At 41.2% G+C, this 19558-nt stretch overlaps 1 protein-coding gene across 4 annotated transcripts in view; it reads left to right on the top strand.

Annotated features, from left to right (window-relative positions):
- The window catches only part of GLIS1 (GLIS family zinc finger 1), a 199540-nt gene that overhangs the window by 83108 nt on the left and 96874 nt on the right, over positions 1–19558 (top strand). For all 4 annotated transcript variants that reach the window (XM_026105865.2, XM_026105880.2, XM_026105873.2 and 1 more), the window contains 2 exons: positions 10705–10903; positions 17465–18566. In XM_026105865.2, coding sequence (XP_025961650.2) covers positions 10705–10903; positions 17465–18566 — 1301 coding nt within the window. The remainder of the gene's footprint in view (positions 1–10704; positions 10904–17464; positions 18567–19558) is intronic.

The raw sequence follows: 19558 nt of genomic DNA, 5'->3' as shown, positions 1-19558 counted from the left end.
GACCCATTTTACAGAAGGATGTAGGAGGCAGCGTAGTTCTTGATAGCAAAGTCCTTGTTCTAGGTACATAGATAGTAAATATATACATATATATAGTAGATAGTAAATATATACATATATACTCTATATATCTCCTAGGCCATAGCAATTGCTCACTGATATCTCTACAAGACTCACAGAGCCCTTTTAGTAGAAGCTAAACATTTGTTGTTCATTCAGTGCTTGTTTCAGGCAGTACTGCTCAGTAAGAAAATCTACCTTCTAATCTTTCTCCATCATCCTGTCTCTGTTTTCCCTCTTCCCTGTGTCTTTTCGTCTTCATAGCAGCTTCCACAATAGCCCCATTCTCACACCATTTATTTCTACCCTCCTGTAAGCAAGTGAAGTGGAGTGAAGATGTCACTGGAGAAGGGAGACTCATGAAGCTTCTCACAGGAAAGAAGCTCATTTCACACTTTTTGGAGGACTAGCAAATGGAGTGGAAGACAATCCATAGCTGAAAGCTGGCGTGCAGGTTTTCCAGGTTCACATACTCCTTTCACAGAGCTTTAGCAGCCAACATGGGAAGTCATTCCTCCTAGACTCCCACTGCATTTTGATTCCTACAGTGAGTCATTTTCTGTCTCCTTTGACTAGCCTCCAAATACATGCATCAGAATTATGTCCCCGAAACTAGATGTTACATACTCCCTTCTTACCAGTCCTTTTTCTCCATCTAGCTTTCATTAAAAAGAACAAAATGCTTTTTAGTTAACAATGTGCTCCTTTGTTTGAAGTTTACTGTTTATGCATAACCCTGTGCGATCTATGGCGATTCTGTCTTTGGAGAAGTTAGCTTCTATGGCTTTTACTGACTTGGAGACACTCCCAGGCTTCTAAATCCTTGAGCCCAGCAGCTGAACATCTTGAAGGAAATAATTTTTGTTGTGCTCTGCTGGAAGGATAGGTGGTGGGTATTTTTGTTACATACAGTGCGCTGCCAAGCCAGGCAGACATAAAATTGCTTCTTGAGATGCAGAGACGTGTATGTTTACATGAGACACATGCAAAGTGCCATATGGCAAAGCCCCAGCTTTCCTTCCCTCCACATCCATGTGTTTCTAATGTTTGGGAGAACGTATACCCCAGTGGAGTCTTTACATGGTCTGCTGGCTAGAACTTCCATGGAAAGGAGAGGCTAAGAAAAGAGAGGCTGAGCTAAATGAAATAAAGGGGAGTGGAAATCTGGGAGTTTAAAAGTTCAGAGTTTAATGAGTAAATGGGAAAGCAATAACCCACATACAATTCACAGGAGGCATCCACTGGCTATTAGTGAATTAAATGACTTAGAGGAAAGAACAAAAGGAAATAAATTGGCTCTAACCATGCCTGTATGGAAAGATCCTGTCTTCTCAAAGGACTTATATTCAATTTTGATGAAAGCATGTTTACAATAGGAACAATTCAAGTGCCCTCACCACAAAATGTGTGAACTTCTGCCTTGAAAGAGTCACTCTGGAGTTCTTTTAACCTACAGGCCCCATCCAGCTACAGGCTGCTGTGAAAACCCTGGTGGTGTCCATTTAGAGCAACAAAAAAGCCAAACCAAAGGGGACAAGGGCAGGTGAGTGTGTACCTAACCCTACGTGGTGCAGAGTTGTCTTACACCGTACACAAATATGCACAATGACATTTCTTCAGAGGCTGTGGATTAATTCATCCTGGTTCAGCTGGACTGTGCGAGCATGAGTTGTTTGTCAGTCTGATCCATGAGAGCAGGGAATTTAAACCAAATGGACTGACAGAAGCTTGTGTGTGTTATACATGTTGCTGGCATTGAAAACTACAACTGTCTGGTGCCTAGATGGTGTGATCAGCTTCAGGTGGGGCTGAGTGAAACTCATGCGTCTCTGTAATACAATGGATGCGGAAGTGCTGGCCTCGTTCAGCTCAGCAGCTGCCTGTTGCATCTGTGGCATCCTGGCATATTTATAGTGGAAGGTGAAGCACAGGTTGGAGAGGGTTAAAGATGGCAATAGAAGAAAGGGATTCAAATAGAGCTTTGAAATGAAAGGGAAATGGAGATGAGTGGAGCAGTGGGAAAGGAGGCTGGGGCCAAGGGCTGTGTTTTTGTCTCCTTTTAACATGTTTGTTCATAAGGCAGCAGAGGCACCCCTATTCTCCTGTGTTTGACAGAGCAAGGAAAAGCATAATGATATAGCCTACGTAGCAGAAATACTGAGAGCTAGGTCTATTCCTTTCACGGCTGTCTTAGAAAAAAGAAATACATCAAATTTCATTACATTGAGCTTATATCCTCCAAGTGCCCATTAGAAAGGTTTTAGGATTTCCTTTTTAATTAAAATAATGTTTGTTGAGCTTAATATTTTCCTAAAACAGTTACTTTAATGTCTTTTCCCACTGTTTCTAAAAGCTAAGCTGCGAGGAAGGATAACTGGCCACAAAAAAGGCCAGATGTGCGGAGCAACAATATTTTTCAGATTGCCTGGCAACAGGCAAAAGGTGATTCCAAGATGAGGCGTCCCTGTAACGATGAGCGTAGTGACAAGACCTGTGTTGCATCAGGCTGGAGAAGGCTTTCTCCTGATTGTCACAAAGGGGTACAATGGCCATTTTCAGTCTGCTCTCAGCTCTACTTGCGGGCATGATTTAGAGATCTGAGATCCAAATAGGAAGCCAAGAATGCCGAGTTCCAAAACTGAGTGTAGTGAAGCTCTCCTTGTGGTAGTAGGCAGTTGTTTAACTTCTCTGAGGATCACTTTACAGTTGCCTAAAATGGTTATATTCTTACACTTTAGAGGCTAACTCAGAACATCAACTAAGGCTGGGAAGTCACTGGAACCTAAGCACATAGCATGAGGTTTCCTGAGTCTGGGCCATGCTCACTGACTTCGACGAGTGTTGTGAGGGTCTTTGCTGGAAATCTAAATTGTATAACATGGCAAAACATTTTAGCAATGAAAGATGTAATGCATCATTATTGCATTCTTTGCTTGCCTGTGTTGGACTCCAAGATTATCTTTAAAATATCAGGACAAAATGAAATACGGCCATATCTGTATCCACATGCATGAAAAAGAAGAGGCTACAGATCTCTAAACTATTGAAATGTTTTAAGTTCGATTGATATAAATTTAACCACACTTTCTTTGTTCAGTAATGCAAACTCTACTTCTTGATACTTTTAAAATACTCTGTGGAGTCTGCAAAAAGAATTTCCACAGAATGGAAAGAAAATGCAATTCAAATAACTGTTTTTAAAAACAAATTGAACATGAAATAACAAATGTAGATGTAGCCAACTCTTAGGGTCCAGCATTTACTAAAAAGACACACATGGGTTATATTTATCTTTCACAAGTTTGTAACAGGTTGATACTCTACAGTTTATTTCACTAGCTGGATTGTTTTAGTTTACAAGAATTTTCTTAGTGTTTTTGTCTTCACTCATGCATCAATGTGAAAGTAAAGAAATAAATATGTCTGTTATGGGATTCTACAGGATGGTTCAAAAAACTAGGAGGAAAGAGATCCTTCTTTCTTACTCTAATCTTACTGAATGTTGTTGGTTTTAACCCTACCATATTCCACTGAAATCTTTTATAGATCCATATCACCCGTATCTGTTTTCAAATAGGCAGAGAATATCACCTCTGTTCTGATACACAGATGTAGGACAGTTTGGGTCTTCCTCTGACTCTCACCATACAGTATGATCTGTTCCGCAGTAAATGAAAGAATGTTGGCTCTCACTTACTATGTTTTTATTAAGGTATTGTACAAGCATTATCATAAAAAAGAGAAGCTAAGTTTCTACCAGTTGTATTAAATAGACCTTTAAAATGGGAACAGAGTGTAACTGATACAGAGTGAACCTGGAATGTGGTGTGAGTTGCTCCATTCATCATTGTGAGATATGAACTCTAGTATGCAGCAATGATAATTCAATGCTGTTATTGTTAACCACTTCAGTCCTCAGGTAAGGACCAAGAGCAACCAAAGAGACTCAGAGATCTCTTATCTTGATGGCCTTGGAAAAAAGGATTGTTGTCTTCCTTTGGCAGTCTGAAAGAATCAAAGGAGCTGTGCATAACAAATGGTCATACTGAAAGCTCGTATTTTTGACCCCATGGGCTGCCCAGTGGACCCAAAGAGCTGCACAATTATGTTTGAACAGTTTTAGTGATTTTTCTGTGTGGAGTTGATTTTGTTTAATAGTCACTATCTATTTAACTGCTTTCTCAGCACCATGTTCAGATCCTGTGTTTGCTACCTTTCCGTCACAGCAGACCTGGATAATTCGTAGATAATTCACAGAACTAGGAGGGAATTCTGCCCCTTAACACACTTCACTGGGGCTGTTCACCTCTAAGGGGTTTCTTGCTTCCTTCTGCCCCAGGAGAAACCTAGTGGTACACATTATTGATATCAGCACAGAGGCGAAGTCAAAACACAGAGAGTTTCCAAAATATACAGGGTAAAAATACAGCTTGTGATAAAAAGATAGAGTTTTCAAAGCTTTGTGAGACAGACTGTAACTGTATATGTTTGCCTACATAAAGAATCATGGTCAGGCAATTTGGGACCACATCATGTGATTAATATGATATAAAATATTAATGTGATTTAAAATAAGTCTTTCAAAATCAAGTATTAATGGAAGTCTTGTACTGAATTAGAAGTCATTGCAAAGGTCTCTTAAAGTGCAGAACTTTCCCCTCCAAAATGCTGAGAAGACCTAATGCCTAAAGGTCTGGTGTAGCAGATGGTGCAAATGAGTGCAAAAAGGTCAGTGAAAGATTGGAATATCCTCTCTTTTGTCTCTCTAGACCACGATCTGAAAGTTTGTTATTTGGGCCGGGTCTGCTTAAGGCTGTGATGCGATACATGACTGATCACACCAGCTTACTTGTAAAGTGATTTTCCCTCTCTTAAGCTGTGTCCACAGTTGAAAGATTTAGTCCCAAATTAACACTCATGCTAATAGCGATTTACTGAAACTAAAGGAAGAATCATGGTTTTCACAAGGCATAAGAAATCTGTACTGTTTCCACAGTCACATGGTTGGACTTACCTTCTAGCAGTTTTAAGAAGAGCTATTGTTTCTGTCTGTCAGTCTTTTCTGTGACATGGCTCCCCCCAGACTCCATGTTATTGTAGGAATTAGGTGCTCCCATTCACAACACAGACCAGCATAATATGCGTGAAAGACTTTGGGAGAGTGGCGAAAATAGTCCTTTTGTTTAGAAAGTTTTGAAAATGCTCTATTTTCATGAGTCATTTTGAAGATTCTGGTTTCTGAAGTTTTCAGTTCATGAATTAAGAGCCTTCAAGCAGGCAGCAAAGTGCTATACATCTCTATTTATGCTCTTAATTTACTAAGCATATAGGAGTTGTAGCAGTAGCTCCAGCCATGCAGTAATGAAGATTATTCAGTACTGGATATGCTGAATGGGATGTTGAGTATCTGGGCAGTACCTTTCTCTGTGATACCACGTTTTGCTATGCTGGCACCTTTTGAGTTAATAATTTTCTCTTGGTGGAGGGCTTTGGTGGCCTCTTCCAGCACGGATGGTTTTCACTTGTTAGAGAAAATCTAGTAGTGTTTGGTCTTTCACTAGTTTCACGTGATTCATCTGGCGGCCAATAATAACGTTCCATTTCTCAGTGTTTTCGTGGTAAATTTTGGACGTTGCATCCAAACAAAACCGAGAATGGCAAAATATTTTTAAAAAAGAAGTAATTAAAGAGAATGAAGCAGTAAGAAAAAAAAAAGCAAATGACCTAGTTTGGTTGTCGCCACAAAACCCACAATGCTCAGGGGATATTTAAGTATGTTAGGCAAATATTTCAGATCTATCTCTATTCTGAATGTGAGTCATTTCAATTATACATCATTTCAGTTATTTGTTCATTGTCCTTAATTAGGTAAACTCCAAAGCACTGTAACATATGTTTGTTGTTGAGTAATTACCCTTTCCGTAAGCCCTTGCCCTTATCTATCTACAGCCTTAATAGTCAATTTTATCAGTAGGAATGAAACCTTCCTGAGCAGTAAACAAGATGTTCCCTGGGGAAGGAAAAAAGCTATTGCCCTTTAGTGGGGTTGGTTTTAATATTGATTTCATTGCTACTCGGTCAGGTTTCCCTTTGCTCGAGTAGGTGCCCGGTTTTCTACTGGATGGCATTTACCCCTAGGAAGAAACGCAGGGCTGGCTCTGCAGATGCTGCCCGGTTGGGAGTGGTCCTTCCTGAGGTGCGTAACCCCATGGCAATCTGTGGGCCCGATTCTCACATGACTTCTTCTGGCATAAATCAAGAAAAAACTCCCTCCAAGTCACTTACCCCAGAATGAAAGCAGCAAGATATCCAAAGCTGAACTAACTTGATTACTCATATGGAAGGAATTGCCTGATTGCAGCCTTCGCACACTACTGTATCAGCCTCTTCTGTTCCCTTCATAAGCATTTAAAGTTAAAGATATAAATCAAAAATGCAGGACAAAGAGAAAGACAAAAGTTTCGCTGATGGATTCCACTTCCATGAGATCCTTCTGGAAACCATTCTGCTTTTATTAGATTTACTTTCTGTAAATTAGGATTAGTTTTTTTATATGGATTTATGAAATAGCTGGGGTTCTCCTGAAGGCAGGGCGAACCCTTTGGTGTACGGGAGGGAGCAGGGGCTCCTTTCATCTGTTACGGGTAAGTTACAGTGTGTAGGTTAAAGGCCCCTAGATACCAGTGAAGAGGAGATCTAGTTCCAGACATGGAAAATGCTTAAATCTCCTGCATGCCAGCCAGTGATATTAATATTGTAGAAGAAAGCCAGTTGTCAAAGGGCCAGATTCTGGTCTCAGTTACACTGGTGTAAACCATCCCTTTTTAACCTTTTTTTGAAGGCAGTGGATTTGCTCGCTTGAACAGCTGAACGCAGGCTCTGGTTGTCTGTGTTCGGAGACTATCTTTCTAGTTTGCTGCGGGGGAAGAGCGAGACCTGGGTGTTGTTACTTGTCCGTCGCTGTTCCAGCTCCCATGAGGTGGGCACGTTTCAGAGGGCGCTTTGATGCAAGAGTGGCTTCAGATGAGGTGCTCTTGGGCAAGTAATTTTTAGCCCTTGTTAACAAATCTGTAAGGTACTTTGTACAGGAAAATGTACAGCAGCCTGACTGAAATGCACACCTAATTTCATGGAGTTAACGTGAGTGTTTGGTTCCTTTGTGGGGAGAAAATGCATTTTCCGATTTGACAGCTACAAGAAAAGATAATCATTCTTGACAGCACAGGGATAATGTTCATGTTATTCTAGGAAATCTCTGTTTTCAAACAAATAGGTATCAGTGTGTGCTACAGTTGGTATTGCTGAACTTTGAGTGGAAGCTTCAAGTTTCTGTGTTTTGATAATATGATAAAATTCATAAAATGCATATTTAGAAAGACCCTAATGAATTTCATGCTTGTATCATTTGGGAAACAAAAAAAGAAAGAAAAAGTGTTTTTATTACTGGTCCAGTACATGTATCCAGTAAAACATTTTTGAAGAACTAACAGTGTTCTGGAGGGAAGATACATCTTGAATATTATCCAGATAACATTGCTGATGGAAAAAGTGAGGAACCGTGAATTGGGTATCACAGGTATGACTGATTTACCAACTTTTCTCAGTGTTGTGGTCTTTAAAAGCATATAGAACTTTTTTCATCAAAAAGTTCAACAGTGTATTTTCAACAGTCACCTTTACATGTGACTCACGTATCTAAATTAACAACTAGGGGTCTTATTGTACTGTTTTGCCAAGGTAGATATTACCACTGAAGTGAGTTAAATTATGAGGAGTTAAAGCCAGAATAGGAGTGGAATAAAACCCTATGGAGTCGTGGACTCCATAGGATGTAATGATTATTTATGTCATAATTACAACCAGGACAGAGCCGATCATCACAAACACCCACTGTGAGCTGAAAAGTATCCAACATGATATTCTTAAAGGTTTAGGTCCAAAACCACCAAATACAGTTGACTGCCTTGTGCTGGCCAGAAGCTGTTACACTTTTATACAGCTTCTTTGCATCTGCAGAGCCATTCAGAGCAATCACAGAGTTATCAGTGGATTCAGGTCTCAGAATATTGATCTGCAATAACTAAAACATACATTAATTGCCGTGAAAAAGGCTAATGGCCTATTTTGTATAGTTTAAATATAAATTTGTATTTCTCGTTAAAATCTCATACATCATTCCTAGAAACCTTACAAGAGCTCTTTATTTATATAAAATAATACTTGCCTGCCCTTCCTAAGGCTTACCACATACCTTAGTATTGTGGTTGGAGCTCAGTAGAAAAAAACCTGTATTGTTTTTTCAATTTTTAAGATTCTGACTTCTTAAACAAAAATCGAACACATAAATGATCAAGAAATGTAATGCATAAGCCCAACACTGAAAACTTTTCACTGGAAACAGGGAATTCTATTCTGGAAATGTCACAGTGATGCCTCATGAGACTAGTAATTTGGGTGTCACATGTATCCACTCTTTTCTATGGGTCTGGATCCTTGCCTGGACTGTGTCTTCATCTGCCATGGTCTTCCTTGTTACAATGGTGCTGGGGAGCATGCTGGGGAAGCGGTGGAGCCTGGCCAGTGGAGGAGAATGAACTTTTGTGCACTGAGCCCTTTCACAATTTCTCCAGTTACCAGAGACTTTTTCTGCCTTCCACAGTCACCTGTTTCTTCTTATATATGCTCACCAAAAACCTGAATGTGGTTCTCATCGCTTTCAAAGCATTCATTGACTGTCATGGTAGAGGACTGCAGCAGCTCAGGGTTTCCCACTTGCCTTTTGACAGCTATGGGGATAGCAGCCATGCGTAAGAGGAAAGGGGGTTCATGTGCATTAAAGGCATCTTTGATCTGAGAAGCCATGCTAAAGCAGTGACTGTCTAAAATGAGCACAAACCTCTGACCTAAACTTCATGAACAATACAACAAAACTACAGCCACTGCAAAACTAGAGTGTGGTGTTACTTACTCATGTCATGAGAATATCATTAACTGAATACAGTGAGATCTGTGTAATTATATAGTATTATATCTAGATCAATATCTACCTGTTCTGCATAATATCACAAATGATAATGTCAAAATGATAGCAGCTGTGCCCAACATGGGTTTCAGTAAAAGGAGGACCAGTCCGGAGAGCAGCGTGACAGGGGTTATTTGTGATGAGGATGTTTGTAAGTCATATGGCTGCTCAGTGGGATTCATTTCACCAAACTACAGCTGTCTGAAAGTGAGGTACCCAGTTTAATTGTCTCAGCGCCTTCTGTAGTCAAGGAGGAGAGGAAAGCATGTCCCAAAGGTGCATAAGCCCGTCTTAGATACCCATTTTCAGATGGCTGAATGGCATAAACTTTGCCTCTGTCAAACAGACAGCAAAACCTCAGTGAAATGAATCCTGCCTTGTAACACCTTAGTAAAGGACAAATCTTGGTGCTACTGAGAATCGGTGCTTTGCATAAAACTGGGCATAGGCTTCATCTTTTGTCACCTTGTCAGCAGAATTTGTTTTCTTCCACAGTGTGCAACAGTCGGTGCCTCCGTAGTAAGCGGGATAACTGCAGTGTTGCCCAGCTCCGTAATATCCCACCAACAGCCCTGGATACAAGGGTGAAAGAGTTGCTTTCCTGGGCTCTGTATGCATACTAAGGAAATATGCTTGCCATTAGTTTCTGGCACCATTACATTTTGTCACCATGAAAAAAATAGATTGGGGGAGAGCTAGTATTTTAAAAGCATAGCTCAGATACAGTAATGAAGATAAATAACTATTGTAACTTTTTTAGCTAACCTCTGAAGGCTAAATGTCTTACAGATACTTCTGTACATGCTTATCTCTGAGTATGTGAGTAGTTCCGTAAAGACAATGGAACAACTAACTAAATTAAATGGAATTGCTAGTGTTTGACCAATGCAGATACAAATTCACAGCTCCCATTTTGTCCTCTCTTTTCATCTAGATTATCCTTTGCTGGATGTATATGTATTTCTTAAGAATATTGCTATAGCTCTAGTCTGTTTTTCCAAGTCTGGCAAAATTTAATATTCACCAGAGTTATGCAGTGCAGAATCCATTATTATTATTATTAGCATCATCATCGCTATCATCATTTATAAAAATAGCTTATTTGGAAAATACAGTTAAATATGTACATTGAAACAAAATTAGTTTTTTTTCCCACCGTTGACCTGACAGTAAAGTAGAAATATGTCCATCTAAAGTCATAATCACAGAAATAATTGTCTGCAAAGAAAAACTTGACTTATGTCACTGTTTTCAGAGCTCCTCTCACTGAAAATAAAGACTTCTGAAAAATAACTCTAAAATGTCCTTTCCCAAAAACATAAGCAAGACTCTACCAGAAAAATACACAGATGGAAAGGAAGCTATCACACTAAGGTTTTTTTGAGTTAGAATATGAAGTGTAAAACAGTCTCATAACTTAGAATGAGAAATAAACAGCTGTAATTCACAGACCCAGATTCCTTTGGAATTAATTTTTGCTTCATTGTGAAACTTTTTATTTCCGCTGCCATGTCATTTACAAGAATTTTACAAGGAGATCTGAAACAAGGAACATACAAAGTAGTAATGAATATAGATGGTTCTTGATTCGAGGCTTATGATTATTTCTTCTTTTTTGACAGTGAACGGTGGCTACAGTCATTGTAATTTGATCTCTGAGAAGAAGAACATGATGGACATGGAAATGACAAATAGCTCAGTACCTGTCTGCAGACAAGGTCTGTTCATCCATGCAGGGAGCCCACTTATGCGAGACCACCCACTGTCCTGTGAGAGGCTGCTTCATGTTGGGCAGCTGAACTTGGCACACTCGGATATAAGGTATCGTTGCAAGTTTTATTGCCTGATACACTCTGCTCTTTTGGAGCGCTTCATTGTTGTAACCATTTCCCAGTAGCATGGCTCTGGGTTTGAACCGGGGTTTTCCCTTTTCCTGGGTTTTATCTTGTGGCCAGATGTGGGCGCTACATTTGGAAGAGTATTTTTGGTTTTTACTTCACTTTGGATGTCCTGCTAAGATGCTCGTTGAACCACAAGGCTCATTTGCAGGTCCTCACTGCAGGGACTAAAGTGCAGCCGTTGGGCACATGTGCCCAGACAGTTGTCCATGGCAGTGCCAGTGGGAGGCACTCAAAATACAGCTGCAGCCTCCCTGCCCTGAAGTTATGATATGGCTTCTCTATGGGGACTGTTCCAGCATGCTCAAAAGTCACTGAGAGTTTTCCCAGGGGCTTAAGTAGGGTCAGTTGCCTCCTCTGCACCTCCATCAGCCACCCCAATGCTGTGTTGTTTCCAAGTTGTAGCCTGGAAGGCAGGGATGATACTTACTCCCAAAATGATGTCTCCCATATGGCAATTTGGCATGCCACCATCAAACTTACAAGAAGCCAATGCCACTTTTATTTCTACAGCATTTCCTTTAATGAAGTATTCTCAATGTTCCCATACGGCCACATCCTTGGTATTTGCTTTTAAGGCCATAATGTGAAAATTTGGTCTCTGGTTTTGATATATACACTGTAGTTGGATCTGCTATGAACAGAATCTCTATTTAAACATTTGCTATAAATTAATTATATGAAAACACAGAACTCCATTATTTTTTTGTTGTTGTTACAAATTTAACATTACCAGATTTTAAACAAGTACCCTAAACAGACATCCATTGTGAATAGAAGCCTGCTCCAAATTAAAACCTGTCCATCTATTTTAATTACACTGCTTTTTGGCAGGGGATACAATATGGAATGATCTTGACCTTTTTGAAGAGCTGCAGAAAAGAAAAACCTCAATAAAGTTACAGCCTTTATCTTAGATACTTAGAATAATTGGCATGCTCTGCCTGGAACTATCAAGCCCAAATTTCCATAGCCACAGCAAGAGGAAATATGGACTATGGCTTGGTCTTGGAAATTTGGCTGTTTCTGATTTTATTTTACATATTTATGTCTTGTTTCCCCTTTTCCATTTACTTGTGGGGTAAGAACATCTGCATTTTCAGGAAGAGAATGCACAACAATATAGCAAGCAAGTGGAAGGAGCTTTTTGTTTGTTTGAAAAGGACAAATATTGATGCCACATAACAAAATATTCTGCTATCGCTACAAAGATAGGTAGATGCTGTTACCGCTGCATTTAAGTCTGCTCCCTCCCAGCCCCTCTATGGCTTAATGTGGGACTGGCAGTTATCAACCCTTTTTTATTCTGTCAGTGAGGACAATTATGAGACAAAGATAATTAGGGCAAGAGCAAACAAAAGGAGGAAGAGAGTATCCTGCTTAGATCTTTTTGAACCTTTTTGTAAAATCTATAATGAGGAAATGACAGATACCTGCCTACTGGGGATCACAGTACCCACCCTCAGAAATATGAACCCCTTCCAGCTCCCGTCTGAGAGAGGATTCCCAGAACAACATAAAGGATTGTCTGCTGCAGAATACCAGAGGCCGCTATTATGAAAAAGTAGCAGGTGATAGACCTAATTCCCTCCCTTTGCTTAATAACACAGTCTAAATCCTTGAGGCTCTGCTGCTTCCTAAGTAACTGGAAATGTTTGGGAAATATCTTGAAGGTATGGCACAGGTTCCTTCTGTTCCTTCGTGGGTTGTTTGTATCTCCCACCGGTCATGCTCTGCTTGTGTGTCCACCTGGCTAATGCTGTTTTCATGCCATCATCATGGGATTTACAGGGTAACGTCAATGCCCAGCTCTACTCTATGGACCTCCCAGGCACAGCATCCAATTTTAGCACTGTGTTGTTCACCAGACACATGATACAGAGCCAAAGCAATACCTTGGCATGTGAGAGGTGGTGGTCAGCAGCTGAGATAATTTCTGTTCATGGTGTTTGGGATGCCAGAAGTTCTTGACTAGCAAGTAAGAGAAAACATGGTCTTTCCCTGAAGATTTAGGAATACGAGAACATAACTGAGGAGGGCTGAATGCTCCTCAGGTTCCAGCGAAGTCAGTGGCAGCCAGGGGTGTCTCTGTGCCTCCCCAGATATCAGCCTTCATTAGAAGATGTGTGAGTGAAGTAGGGCTGGAGTGGACAGATACCTGAGCACGTGGTAGAAGGTGCAGATTCTACTTGACACTAGTTGTTCTATCCAACCCTAGTAACCATACAGAAATAAAGGGTGATATCAATACAAGCAAGCTCTCTGGGTTGAGCTTTGAACCACTTTGCATTTCTAAGACGTGCAACATCCAAAGAAAACCGAAACAAACCAAAGAGCACCTCACCCAGCAATCCAAAATCCCCCTCAGGATTTGGGGTTACAGTTGGCTTTGTGCTTTTATCCCTCAGCGGACTAAAACTTGTTATCCCCTTCAGTGTCTCTCTGAATCACTTCCTCTCAGAAACGGTATTTTAGGGATGACTGCCTTAATCCAAAAATCATGATCCCTCTCCTTCCTGTCCCCTTTTCCCCTCTCAGTTAATAGCTTTTGAGTTTTGCAACAGAATTGCTGCTACATGCTATCTGTGAATGAGATGTGTGTGGGACTGGAAAAGTCCTAATACCTCCTTTACCACAATTGGAGTCGGCACGCAGCTGATGTTGGCCTTTGGTCAAATAATCCATTATCAGACACAGCACACCCGCCCACACTGTGCTCAGCGCTCAGCGTATAAAACCCGGGGAAGACGGCGGAGCAGTCAGATAGTGTTGCAAAGGGTCCCTAGATGTGCAGCCGAACAATCTCCTCCAGCTTCTTAAAACTGTCAGTTATCGCAAATTACTCATTTACAGTGGCAATGGAAGGCGTTTACGTTTGTTTTGTAAATAGTGTGGAGATTTCAGATACAGTCCTCTTTTCCTCTGAGGGCTGTTGGGAACTGCAGCACTTCTGGCATGGTGCTACTGGCCTCGTGCTCTGGCTCCAATTACCACGTAAGGGAGCCTCTTTGGAAGCACTGTTTTAGCATCCTCTGAGAGGCTGCCGTTTCTGTGCGAAACTTAACTCAGCTTTAATCCACTGTGCAGCACTGCTGCTGCCTCAGGCGGTCCATCCCTGGTATAGGGATGCTCCCCGTGAAGAGAGGGTGGTGGGTATGGTGTCCTTCCAGACCCCGCTCCCCATCAGGGTCACTCATCAGGAAGCCCAGCAGAGCTGCCGTGCAGATGAGCACATCCACTCGATGCTCGCTGCACCATCGTGCCATCCTCTCTCCCTCTCACGCTGCTCTGGTTTGCTTGTTCCATATGTATTTGGCTCCTGTCCAGAGACTGTGAAATCCTTGGGGCAAGGACAGCCTGCGTGCACCAGACCTGGAAGCTGATCCCTGGCTGTAGCAGCAAGGCACCGTTACAGGAGAAAGAGCCAGTGGGTATGAGAGGAGCCGCACAAAGCTGGCCTCCAGGCACCTCCTCCCTCTTGCATCAGTTTTGCTTCTGTGTCACCCCTTCTGCCCCTGTCCCCGAGGATCTGGGAGGAACCAGCAGGGTTTTCCCTAGAACAGTAAAGACAAAATTGTGCTAGGAATTCAGAAAGCTTGCATTAATGCAACCTTGAGGTTCAGTACATCAACACAAAAAAATCAGGAGATTAAAAGAAAGCCAGATTCTCCCAGCCGAACTAACCATCACTGGAAATACAAGCTATTTCAATTTACAGTGCCACAGAGAAAGCTGTATCTCTCAGAAAAGACTTGCTTTTGCAGATCTGCACAAGCAACCTGCACTTACCATTACGTAGGCGCAGCTGGGATAAGACTTGGCTGTGTGGATAGGAAGCATGAATTCAGTGCCTCGTCTCTTTTGTTTCTGAAATGAGGTATTCCAGCTTGCCTTTTGGTTCAAAATTGCACTCTTTTATGCATCTCATACTCTACACTGTACCAGCATCTCAGCAATACAGTCCTGGTTCTTAGAAAGATCTCGTGCTGGAAACACAGACTGATGTTGCTGGGAGTTTTGGGAGCCCAGGATTTCTCAGGATTGGGATGCTTGTACCCTCCTGCAGGTACTCTGCACTGACTCCAACTTGAACTCCACACGTGGATTAGGAGCAGGATAGGAGCCTTACATAAGGCTTAATAATATGACTTCAATTATCACAGGCTGAAATGTAAGGATTTGTTTAGCTTTATATGATATAAGAAATGTGTTGTATTTACTTTAGCCCAAGGCTTTGTGACCACTAAACTATGATACAACCTGAATTATTTAGAAGAGTTCTCATATAGAAGAAATTAAGTAATAGGAAATGCTGTTCCTGGCACGGTATGCTGTAAAACCTTTCTCAGAATGAGTTTGAAACAACATGCTTTCTACAGAGCAGTGAAGCTACAAGACAGCAAGACAGAGTTTTCCAAACGTGCAGTAAAAGGTTTTTACTTTGTATTTTGCTTATGCCACATATTTTACCGACATGTGGTTCTGGAAATGTTAAAAAATAATGTATGAATACTGCTTTTTTTTTTTTCTAAACTCACCATCTGCAAAACCAGGTGCTTTAAGTTTACCCTGAGACCAACTGTGCAAACCTAAAGGGAGAAATTATAACTAATGGATTATGGAAACCGCTAAAATTATTAAATATAGCCTTTTTAAAATTTCAGTGGCAAAATACAAGATCTGATTGTTCTATATCAATGAAAGATGGGGAATTTCAGTTTTGTCATGGCATTAAAGTTCTTCATATCAAGTACTTCTGGCCTTGAAAAGTTGGAGCTTAGAAAGCTGGCACCACTGGCTGCAGTGTTGGCAGTTGTGTGCCTCAGACAAGTGTCATTTGACAATCTTCATTTCATGGGAAGAAAGTCTTTTTGAGCATTCTTCTTGTTGTTCTGTTTTTTTTCCTAATCAGTAGTTCTTTGAGAGCTGTTATCAGGGAAGTGTTAGAAGGGGTCCTAACTTCTGATGTTAGTGGTGGATTAATGCAAATAATAGAGGTGAAATAATCCAAGCCATAAAATAAATGCGGTTTATTCAGCAGCTCTGCAGTTTATTGCCTGGGTACATCCACATTATCTTATACGGATGTTTCATGTTTTGAAAGGTGCCAGGTTTGTCTTAGCTGTGCTGTCATGCAAAACTTGCCACATGGCCAGACTTTATTCAGCTTTTGTGGCACTAGCATCAAAAAAGCAAAAATCCCTTTATGTCAGCCTAAGACCCATGGAGGACCTCTTCAGAGGGTTTGTTGGTTCAGGTACAGCTTCCTCGCACACAGCTGTACTGTTTCTTGTTCCCAGACCCTCAAATCACTGCCTGGAGAAGCCATAGGGCAAGCCCTGCCATGCTTCAAGAATATGTAAGGAACACCCACTGGTCCTGAGAAACAGAGCACGGTTGTGTCATCCACAATAAATGTGTGTAGTTGAGATAAAATGTTTCATTTTAAGGTGTAAACCAATCACTAACTGCTTAGATGAAAACGTTAGGATGAAAGGTTCCTAAATGCAGTGTTTTTCTGAAATGGCTGTAGGGGTCCTTTAAGGTTCTGCTTCTGAGTGGCTGGATTCAGCACACGTTTGGAGGCAGGACGGCCTGCACTGGGTCATTCACCTTCGATGTTTTGGTGTCCCTAACTGTGATTTATCTATGGTATGGTCATGAGGAGGTAGATGTCAAGGTGTCCAGGTTGAGAATCTCACATCTAAAGGCTACTTTGGCACTTGTTTGTTTGGTCTTGTTCATTTGCTGCTTTTTACAGCTGCCAGGAGTTCTGCATAAGTGATTTTCCATCTTTTTTCATTTGCAGACCCATGTAGGTTTTCCTGTAACTGGGGAGACATGGACTGCCAGTTTAAATGTACTGGTTGTGGGCTTTTCTTAGTTATCTTGCATAGATCTGTAAGAAGCAAACAGTCTTGACCTCTCATCGACTCTGGACCACTGGTTGAAATTGCCACGTTCTTTCTGTGTATTCCTTTTTTCCTCACTCATTATTCTCCTTTAACTGAGTGAAGGAAAGCATCTCTGGATCCAAAGTATAAGCAAAACTCAGCTGACCTTTTCTGATTTGTGTGAACAAGAACACCAAGGCATTTTCCCAGTGTGCTCTGAGGAAAATGCTGATATTTGAATAATTCAGAAATGCCCAAAGCTCTCAAACTTCATTCTCAGCTATTGTTTTGCCCAATCTATTATGCATTGAAAACCTAGATTGTGATTGATGAATTGCTCGTAGCAGTGGAAGGGAGATTGTCTCTTCTGTGTGTAACCCACTGTGTAAAATTAATCCTGTGTAAAATGATGCTGCCTTTACAAGGGTTGTAGAGGAAGCGTTGCAGAATTTTTTGATGTAATTGCTGCATTACGCAGGCAACATTCAGCAGAGAGCCTCCGTTCTCCAGGACTTAACAGACGTTGTGTCTTGTACAAAAATCATAAATCCTGTGGCAGTTAGTCATGCTTAATTAAGACTGTATTGCAGGTCGCCCAGGTTTCCAGACTCAGTAGATGCTGCCGCTCCATGCCTGAACGGAAGTCACCCGGCTCAGCATATCAAACAAGAGTGCCTGAGTGATTATAAGGTTGTGTCTGAGGCTTCTCCACATAGGAGGATTACGGAGGGGATGGAGCTGCGAGCCTCCGGTAGTCTGCATCCTGAAATAGACCTAATGAATAATAGCTTTACAAATTCGCTTTCATCTTACTTGTTTAATAATGAACATAGCTCCTCCCTGGGTCCCTTGGCACTTGGCACCCCTCAGCACTCGGCCAGGCTACAGTCGAGCAACCTGAAGAAGAGATGCATCTCTGTTGTGCCGTCTTCAGCTGAAGGAATCGATATTACAGCTATCATCCGCACATCTCAGACGTCACTGGTCACCTGTGTGAATGGACTGCGGACTAACTCAGCTGGCATTTCCTCTCATCCTGGGGAGAGCAGTCATCACAGTGCTCAAAAATCCTCTCGGCCCCAGTCTTGCTCTCAGCCTGGAAACCCTTGCAGTATTCCCTCCCCTCCAGCATGTCTTGTACCTATTGCCGCTGAGTGTGACAGAGGTGACTGTGAGCCGATACAAATGCAGCAAGTGGAGGAGAATGGAAACCTCAGCCTTATGATGAATGGCACGAGCATTCCTCATCAAAACACCTCGCACAGCACCCAGAAGGTGAGTTTCTTAAAACAAGAACCGGCCGATGATTATTCCTCCACTTCTGATCTTTTCCGACATCACCAGGGGTTGCCTCCCCCTTACCATCTACACCAGCAGCTAAGCCAGACCCAAGGGACGCTGCCTCACTTACATGCCTCCATGTCTCCCAAGTCCCTTCAGCCCAGCGAGGGGGATGAGCAGGACCTCAGCAGTGGCAAGCAGGTCTGTCGGTGGATTGACTGCAGTGCCACGTACGACCAACAAGACGAACTGGTCAGGCACATAGAAAAGACACACATTGACCAGCGGAAAGGAGAGGACTTCACTTGCTTTTGGGCAGGCTGTGTCCGCCGGTATAAACCCTTCAATGCTCGTTACAAACTGCTGATTCATATGAGGGTTCATTCCGGAGAAAAACCAAACAAGTGCATGGTAAGTCTGGAATACATTTGTTTGAATAGAAACATAGTACTTTGCTCTCTTTCTTGTTCTCTCTTCAATATTATTCCAATATAATTATTGTGCTTTCCTGTAATTTGGTCTGCAGCAGGGTAAAGGAGAACTGGAGAAAGACCTTAATCTAGAAGGAAATGTTTGAGTAAGAAATACTGTAGTTCTTGGAAGAGAGAGATTCAGTTTCCTTATATGAGAGCTTAGTGCTTTATTTTTTTTAATATTCATTAAAGCATTAATAAAGTGATGATCAAAGCATGCAGCAGTCATTTAACGTAAAACAAGTCACTGAGCCTCGGGTGACATTTTTAATGAAGAAACACAAAACACATCTAATGAAATTCTTTTCATTCCTTCAACTGAACAATAACCCATAGAACTGTGAGTGCAAACGTTTCAAATGGTAGTTTAGAAATGAAAAAGAATCTTGCTAAGGATTTTAAATAGTTAAAAGAATAAAAAGAGTAATCTTTAATTAGATTTTCAAAGGTTTCTAGGGGCTTTTTTAATTTGCAAAACAGAGCTTTAAAAATAAGTGAAAACCATTGTTCTCGTCTGATCAAGAAGATGTAAACAACATCAGCCTTCCAAAAAGAGGATCTTGGGAATAGCACCATCTCTGCATCTGCCCACCATGATGACAATATGGCCAAACTAAAATAAAAGTTAATGACTTCCATTAAGCTTTCCACATGTTCGAAACAGCGATGATGTAAGACCCTGACTGAAACAGATGAAGCAAAACAAGTTTGACATAAGCTTCCAAAATCGGGCCATGAAATTTAAAAAGTTGTATTTGTAATACACACATGCGCCTGTGTGTGTATGTGCACACGCACAAAAAAACAGATAAAAAGAATGATTATGGCAGCAGGTTGTATTTCTAGATAGGCAACATTCTCAACTACATGTCTATTTTGTTGTTTTGATCGGAGAATGATATAATGGAAAATTTTTGTGAGAAAGTTAGA

This window comes from Dromaius novaehollandiae, chromosome 8 (genome assembly GCF_036370855.1).
Source record: "Dromaius novaehollandiae isolate bDroNov1 chromosome 8, bDroNov1.hap1, whole genome shotgun sequence".
Taxonomy (NCBI): Eukaryota; Metazoa; Chordata; class Aves; order Casuariiformes; family Dromaiidae; genus Dromaius; species Dromaius novaehollandiae.
The sequence above is the reverse complement of the archived record's forward strand: the minus strand, read 5'-3'. Positions and strand labels throughout refer to the sequence as shown.